The sequence below is a fragment of the Aptenodytes patagonicus genome, chromosome 10 (genome assembly GCF_965638725.1).
Source record: "Aptenodytes patagonicus chromosome 10, bAptPat1.pri.cur, whole genome shotgun sequence".
NCBI classification, from domain to species: domain Eukaryota; kingdom Metazoa; phylum Chordata; class Aves; order Sphenisciformes; family Spheniscidae; genus Aptenodytes; species Aptenodytes patagonicus.
In genome coordinates this window covers 5,706,389-5,715,055 of record NC_134958.1, presented here as the reverse complement: position 1 = coordinate 5,715,055, position 8,667 = coordinate 5,706,389, and the positions used below count along the sequence as shown (strand labels likewise).

At 42.1% G+C, this 8,667-nt stretch overlaps 1 protein-coding gene across 1 annotated transcript in view; it reads left to right on the top strand.

Moving 5' to 3' along the window:
• Window positions 1–288: 288 nt before the first annotated feature.
• The window catches only part of ABHD17C (abhydrolase domain containing 17C, depalmitoylase), a 30,621-nt gene continuing 22,242 nt past the window's right edge, over window positions 289–8,667 (top strand). Inside the window, exon 1 of the mRNA XM_076347904.1 lies at window positions 289–1,273. Within this exon, the coding sequence (XP_076204019.1) occupies window positions 741–1,273 (533 nt within the window). The 5' untranslated portion in view covers window positions 289–740. The remainder of the gene's footprint in view (window positions 1,274–8,667) is intronic.

Genomic DNA, 8,667 nt, shown 5'->3' with positions numbered 1-8,667 from the left:
AGCCTCGACCTTGTCTTCCCCTTCCCGACGGACCCTCCTCCTTCTCCTTCTCCTCCTCCTCCTCCTCCTCCTCCTTCTCCTCCTCCTCCTCTTCCCGCCGCCGCTCGGACGCTGCCTGGGCCGGGCCGGGGGCGGTAGCGCTGAGGGGGGGCCCCTTGCTGCCTTGCGGGGGCCGCGGGGCTGGGCGTCCCTGGGGGCTGGGGCCGGTAGCGGGGTGGAGCCGGGCAGGCGCCGGGGGGGCCGCGTGTGGTGCCGCGAGGGGGGAAGGGCCCTCGGCCGCTGTGGCTGCGGGTTCCCTGCTGGGGGGCCGGCTCCGGCGCGGGGGGCCTCCGCTTTTAATTCTGGCGCGCCGCACTGAGCCGTAGGATCTGGGAAGTCATTTTGTAAATGTGTACATGTACGTGTGGTTTATTTTCTTCGAGGGGATCTAGGGTGGCGCTTTAGAGGGTTGCATTTACTGTAGCGTTAGTTGGGTTTTTAAGGGCCGGTTGTACTTAATTTATATTTTGTGGGGGGTTGGTTGGTTTTTGGTTTTTTTTTTTTTGCTATAAGCACGCTTTCAGGCTTTGAAGAGCTGCACTATTTTTGCTGAACTGTAGTTCCTCCAAGGTTGTTGTTTGCATTTTGGGAGGGCAGCTTCTAGCCTTGCAGGAAGGTGCACAGGTTGCATCGGAGGAGGGCTCTGGGTCGGTTGGTTTGACTTCTTTCCAGTAGAGGTTAGTTTTTCTCCGGTGTCTCTGATGCCAGAACAAGGCCCCAGAATGAACGGTTTCTCTCTGGGCGAGCTCTGCTGGCTGTTCTGCTGCCCGCCTTGCCCCAGCCGCATCGCTGCCAAGCTGGCCTTCCTGCCCCCGGAGCCCACCTACACCGTGCTGCAGCCTGAGCAGCAGCAGGAGGCTGGGGCGGCAGCCGGGGCAGGGACCCCGACGGGATCAGGCACCTGCAGCCTCCACTTGAGCGAGCGGGCGGACTGGCAGTATTCGCAGCGGGAACTGGATGCCGTGGAAGTGTTCTTCTCCCGCACGGCTCGAGATAACAGGCTGGGCTGCATGTTCGTACGTTGTGCCCCCACTGGCCGGTACACGCTGCTCTTCTCGCATGGTAATGCTGTGGACCTGGGCCAGATGTGCAGCTTCTACATTGGCCTTGGCTCCCGCATCAACTGCAACGTCTTCTCTTACGACTACTCTGGCTACGGGGTGAGCACTGGCAAGCCCTCTGAGAAAAACCTGTACGCAGACATTGATGCAGCCTGGCAGGCCCTCAGGACAAGGTAAATGGGTATTGGGGACGAGGTATTTCTGTGTATCCGTTTAATCCTAATAAGTCCGGTGTCTGCATTGTTAACCTGCTGAGAGGTGGAGGGGAAGGGTTTGTAGATGGTTTTTTTCAATGGCCTCACCACATATTCCATCAACAGCTACAACGCGATTTGCTGGATGGCTTCATTTGTTAAAAGGATGCACAAGCCTTCATCCTTGGGTTTTTTCTAGATTTAGGGGTTCAGTCAGCTGTACCATTACAAATCTCCATCTTAAGCAGGACATACTGCATTGGTTGCAGTTTGAGCTTGCAGGATGGAAAAAAAACCCAAAAACTTTGGTTCGAGACTTGCCTACCACTGTCTACGCTTAGAGGTAACCCAGTTGAGCCAAAACCTTGACTGAATTTGGCGGTAGTCTAGGCTAGTGCTTACCAAGAAACTGCTGGTGTTCTGTGATGCGTCTGGGGTTTCATGCAAGCTTGTGCGACATGGATGTCTTTCTCTTCTGGCAACCAAACAAACTGTTATGGAATTGGGTAGAGTAGCGGGGTGGAAGGAAGAAGTGTTGACAGGTGGAAGTGGAGCTGGGGATTCTGCCAGGAGGAGATGCCGAAGCAGGTGGCATCCAAAGGGATGGAGTGGCAATGAGAAGACTCTGGCAAGGCAGCACGGTCAGTAGGAACAGGGAGTCCTTGGCTTCTAGGAAATCCTGAGCAGAGCTGCCTCCTCTGGATCCTTGCTACAACTGATTGCCATCCCTGGGCCTCTGTTGCTTCTTCTGTCCATAGAAACAATGAGCTCCTTTTGCTGTTGTGTTAGTGGTTCTTAAAGTAGGACCTCGCAGAACGTATCCTGAAAGGGAGAACTTTAAAAAGCTTAAATTGTTGCAGTAGGGCAAGAGGAAAGAACGATGAACGTTTTCCGTTCTTGGCTCTGGGGTTGTGTAGATGAACTTGGCCTACATGAAATGAGTATTTAATGTCTTAGGGATACGTGCCAGCTTCAAAAATAGTGACAGGAGTTGTTACTAATTTAGATAATTGGCTTTTCAAGGATCCGGGGATTGGTCAGTTGTGGAGTCCAAACAGCCTTTGACATTGGTCTGCCCAAGTCAGGTTAAAAGCGTGGGGGAGAAAGGTGTAGGGGGACGTTACCCTTTTGTAGCATGAGTTCTGTCTGTTTGGTGAGTAAACCAGATTCTGGGTTCATTTTCCAGGACTCTTAAAAAAAAAAAAAAAAAAAAAAAAAAAAAAAAAATTATTGAATATAAATAATATGGTTTTATGTAAAGAGATAATTTTGATATGCAGTATGCAGAATAAATTATTAAATGCCACCGTTATGCATATGGATGATGTCAATAAGGTTTAGAGGAGGAAAAGTATTATGTGTAAGCCAAGCCTAGTTAATGTTTGTCCTTCAGTTGCTGTGTTTTCTTTCTGTTTCACTTAATGTTTAGTTGATCATATTTTTTCATGAAAGCCTTCTAGAGCTCTGAAAAAGTGCTTTCACATCTGCCTGGAAGTGCTCCTCTCTCGACAGGCATTTAGTACATGTTTAAGATCTACGTAGATCCAGAAACAAGGGGTTCCTTCGCTTAAGTCTTTTGAGAAGCCTGACCCAGTAGGTGATGCCAACACGTGCCCAGCTTGCTCTGAGAGGATTGCGTTCCTTCTATTAAAGTGCGACCGGAGGAAGTTTATGGTTTTATATTGGAGTCCTTTTTGTAGTTTATACATGATCTAGATTCTGCTTTCCTCCTTAAATTGAGGGGTTGAAATTTGCCAACTCTTAACTTTGCTATGTTTGTAAATCCCACATCTTAGTGCTACCTTGAGAGTACTGTTAGAGTAGTTGTGTTTTCATCGGTTAGACTATTTGGAGCCAAAGGAAATACTACAGTATTTTAGGTGCCCAGTAAAGAAATCGGTTACTGTAAAATGTAAGCTTAAAAAAAAAAAGTTAATCGAGTCTGTCTGTTAACAGATAAGTGTCTTCGTAACAGATATGAGCCAAAGCGATAGTCTTTCTGCTGAGGAATTCTCTTAAGCGGTAGTGTGAACTTTGAGACTGATAATTTCTTAGCCCTTTCTAGTAAGTCCAAGTGGCTCACAATTAAGTGAAATATTCTACTGTAACATAGAAGTCTGCTTCTTGAGGTAAAATGTCATATTATACCATTTCTGCTGCAGCAGTTCATTGGTAGCTTCCAAGAGTTTGTGTATGCTTTCATTCTTAATGCAAATTCCTAACATTTGGCCTGCAGTCATATGGTAGTGAACTGTAATGCAAAGTTAAAAGTCAAGTCTTAAAATAGGAGAGGTTCACTAAACCATCGAAAGCATTTAGTGAGTGCTAAGTTCTGTGGGAAGCTGTTGCTCTTCTGAATCCACCAGACGTTCCACCTGGCAGCAGAAAGGAATCATTAAAATGTTGGAAGTCTGAGATTCTTTCTTTTTTTTTTTTTTTTTAAATTGTGCCTGTGAAGTACCACTGATACTTAGCAAATATTAAGTCATCAGCGTATTTTGAAAGTTGCCCTGAGTAAGGTGGGAATTAACCCTACACTTGAACAAAACAGATTGCCGCCAAATTTTAGAAATGGTGAGCTGACTGCGGTTGCAAACATGGCTGCAAATTTTTACTGTATTTTTTCAAGGTACTGAAATGAGAATCTTGCTACCACATACACATTTAGATATTAAACCTTATATAACAAATGATTATAAAACTGTCTCATAAACAGTGGCTGAAAAATAAAATCGAGGTTGGTTTTTTTGTTCAGTTTCAGCCTGTCTTTGGAGAAACAGTGTCAACTATTCTCCGTTCTTTTAGTCTTTGTAAGGAGTAACTTATTTTCCTTAATTCTAATTAAATTAGTATCTCTCCTCACGAATAAAGTATACTCTTAAATGATAATTTTACTAATTACTAAGTTTGAATGCTAACTGCCTTTCAGCCTAATTCTATGTTGACATAGAATTTTATTCCCTTAAAATGAGTTTTTATAGATGTTCCTTCAGAGGTCTAACTGTAGCATTGGTTGCTCTAGTTCCAATATCAAGTATTACTGAGTAATTAATTTGGGCTTGTATATATCTATATTTATTTCCACTTGATTAACAAATTTTCCATCTGGTATCTAAATGTTTCTCAGAAAGAATCTTCTGTTTTCATTGCTTCAGATGACATTTTTTGTGAGTGTTGTTTTAGGCAGGTTGGTCTGTTTCTGTTCTGTTTGTTCCAAAACCAGAACCAGATTGAAGAGGAGCTATATTGCGCGCTGTCTTCCCTCATGGTCCATATGGTTTTAAGTTGCTGCTTTTTATGGAGATGTGATTAACTCTTGCCCTAATATCTGATTGACTTAGTACAACATCTGCACAGGGTGACTTGATTGTCATCCTCCTCCCCCCTTTCCTGAATTCCACATGGAAAGGTTGAACTTTCTAACGCTTTTACATTAAGACGATGTTCAGTACTTAAAAACAGGATACACACTTAGCGTTTGGGTACAGTGCTTACGCGCAAAACCAAAGCATGACTGCTTTGTTGATTGCATGCTATTCGTATTAAAATCAGTTTGTATGTTCTCTGAAAATCTGGAGATTTGTGAAATGTTGTAAAATCCCGGTCAAATGAAAGAAGGCACTGCTTCTCCACTCTCTCTGCCTCTGTAGTAGAGTATCAAAGAGGAGAACCTCCCGAGTCCAACTTCTGGATATTGAAAGGAGGTGAAGAAGATGTAGTTGTTAAACAGCTTAGAAGAGCTGTTCTTGTTGTATTTAACAAAATATAGCTTGATTTTTTTTCCTGGTGCACAATATAAACTAGTATCTTCTGTTTCAGCTTTTGCTAAATGATACATGTTATTGTAACGTGTAAATCCTTCATTCTCAAAACATGTACCTTTGGGTTTGTCTTTCAGTCCGTAGGAGAGCGTTGGTTCACTTCCATTTTTCATAAAGCTGCTTAATTAATATGGCAGGATGAAAGGAATTGAATTGTAAAACGGTATAGTAAAATGCAAGGGCTTTTGATCAACGGATAGCAGATAGTTTAGGCTGTTTAAGTAGTTTTTTACACTTTTTCCTCAAATTTAATGTTAAAAAACCCCAAACCTTTTCTTATATGGGAATCGTATTATTTGTGGTGCTGATTATCAGTCTCCTCTTATTGCTGTTTCCTTTGCAGGAGTTGGTGGAAGTGTGTTACAGTTTTCATTTGGGTAGAATTAGGAAACGCACCTAATTGGATTAGACTAGAGTGATAACTAATCTTCTGAGGTTGTGTCAGTTTAGTTCGTCTCCATTCTGGTTTGCTGAAGCGGTTACAGCTTTCTAGGTGAAGAATAGCTTCAGGTTTTTTTACCTTGTTTTACCAAAATAGTTAACTTCTACTTTAATTTTCTTTGCGACAGAATCTTCTTTCACTAGCACTGTGTTTCTGTGCGTATCTAACCTGTCTTCTTTAGATTGAATACCTAGAGGTTTTGATAAAAAGTTACCAACTAAATTCCTGGGATGGCCAAAGGCAGTGCTTGGCAGAGTCGCTGTAAATAGTCCTGGAGTAATAGTGTTCCCCTTGCATCACCTGGTAGATTTTTCTGTCATTGACTTTAATAGGGTATTTTCCACTTCCAGTTTTTTTAATAATGTTGATACGGTGTCTGCAAAGGATTATTTAACGAGGCTGTTATCTAAAACTCAGCTTATTCTACCTGCCGTGGTCAGTACTTCAGGAAAAACTGCATACAACTTAGCTCAAAAATAGAAACATACAGAATAGTCTCCTGTTGTTGTCTATGCAGTGAGCAGAGATTAATGCAGATGATGAGCGTCCCAGGGACAAATACCAACAACTGTTTAAAACAGGTGCTCTGATGTTTAAAGTTATTCAAAATGTTTACTGAGCTTTGGTGTTGTATTACATAGTTTAGTCACTGAAGTAAAAGTAGTTTTGTTTAATATTTCCCTATTTCTGTCAGCAAGATCAAAGCTTGTTTTTTTTTTTAAAAAAAAAAAAAGGAGGTTTTTCACTGTCAAGAATGTTTTGCCACTAGTGTTATTTGGGAAGAAAAATAAGCTGCCAAAGCGCCTTTGGCTAACAATACTTGTTATCCTGGGTGTAGATAGTTCTGAAATTCAGGGTCCTGAACCGGAGATGTCGGTTTACCCTGCCATTCAAAGATTGTAGGATCTGGTTCTCAACATCATCAGAGCATTGAACACAAAGGTTTCTAGAGGACCATGTTGCTAAATCCTGCATGCTGAAGTAACTAAAGGTTTTTGTCTGCTTTTAGCGCTGCTAAATCTCATGAAGTGTACGAGAAAGAGAAAGGCAAGCTTTTTCCCTTTCTCACGCTGGAGAGAGAAGCGTGTCACCTTTTGAGACCGAGCTGGTGGTTGTTGCAGGGTGGCTGTTTGACCTGTGCATGTTGCTGGTAGCACTTAGATTTGTTCAATTTGTTCCAAACAGTGGAGTTTGAGCTGGACCGCGTAAACCTCTGGTTTTGCTCTGAAGCCAGGGTCAATCTCCAGTCCATCGCAACTTCAAAAAAGAAAAAATCCCTCCAAAATTCAACCTTTATCCTTTGTTACTCTGCTATTTTGGAGTGTTTCTAAGTGCTGGGCTAAGTTTACACTAGCTCATTACTTGTGAACTTAAGTAAAAAGAACAAAGGAAAAAAAAACCCAATTAACAATGCTATCCAGGACTGTAGATACCTGTGGGTATAGGTGGAGAACTTTCCAAGCTACAAAAGTGAATTATCTGCCAGCAACTGGTTTTGTGGGGAAAACTGACAGTTCTTGAGCAAATGGATATTTGTATTTCCATATTGAATGAAGAAAACAGGTTCTTTTTGGTTTTCTGTTTTTTTTTTCCTGTGATGCTTCCTCACATGGAGATAGACTAGTACAAAGGCAGTGCCAAGCAATTAGCTGTTTGGAGCCTAATTTCTGTAGCATATGTCTGAATTTCATATTTCGTTTTAACATGACATTTGCCTGGTGGAAAGGGCAGTGTGATTATAGTAACTTTTACTTTTAAACCTTGCCCCAAAAAACACTTCTAAGCAAAATGTCGAGAAACTAGTTCCTTAGTTGCAGTCTCTGTTGGCTTTGAAGATAACAGTCTCAAAATTATGTAGCACTAATAAATTAAATGAACAAATAACATAGCCTTTTTTTTCCCTGAAGTCGGTAATAAATTTAATGAATAACTAACACTCCCTTCTGCCCTCCCTCACAAATATAAATCAATTACAAGGCTGCATTGGAAGCAGTTGAAATGAGTCATAAAATAAGCTGCGAATATGTTGTACCTAACGTGCTTGTGCATATACAGGCTTGCTTTTGCCAACTAGCCCCTAAAAAGGGCAGAAATCTTTCTCTGTTGATTAGGAGATAGTTTCAGTTGCCACTGCACTTGAGAGAAATTGAAGGCATTTGTCCATGAGCAAGATGAGGGGTTCCTTGTGTTTTCTTGAACCTAGGAAAGGCACATCTTCACAATTTTTGAACGCTGGTGACTCTTAAGTGTCTCTTCATGTTAATTTGAGTTTACATTGATCTGAAATAGAAATAATTAAGGATTGTCTCTGTCTAACTCTAAAAACTTGGGTTTGTATGGTGTAAAATACAATAGGTGGGCAAACCTCTCATATCTATAAGCGTCGGTGGATAGTGGATAATTGAGATCGCTAGAGACTATACTTGTGAGTTGAATAAGCAGTTTCAAGTGACCCATTTGCTCCTAGTTCATCTTGACTCTCCTGCTTTCCAGTTTTTCGATGAATGACTTACATGTCTTGCATGCTCAGCCTGACATCTGATGATGAAGCTGAATTTCATTCCTGCTCTCAAACTGAGTGTTTTGTTGGTGTGGGTTTTTTAATGTGTCAGGTTTTGTGAGCAATGGAAGTGTGTGATTGTAAACCCAGGAAACTCTGTATGAACACAGAGGAATAAAGGTGCTTTTAACAGAAGGCTAAGAATGTAGAATGGGATGAATAGTGCACAGTGTCAGCTTACAGACTGAGGAACGTCTTTGCATTCTGTATTCCAAAGGCTAATTTGAGAAAAATGGGTTATTGTGGCATGTTTGCACACGAAGCTATGCAACCCTCAAACAATCTCAGACAGTGGAAATGTAGGCCAGTTGTATAATGACAGTGTTATACTGGCATTATCTATATCCATATCTTTATTCTATGGGTTTTTAACCACTATGTTAGCTTTACAGAACAAAGCTTCTCCTGTTGGCGTTAAACATTGTGGTTGGATTTGCTGGACCATGAGGCCGAATAATACAAAGGCGCAAAACTGTGCTAAACAGTAGGACCTGGCTCAGTGCCCACCCACCTTCCCACCCTTGGCTTCATGTCTCCTGATGAGCACATG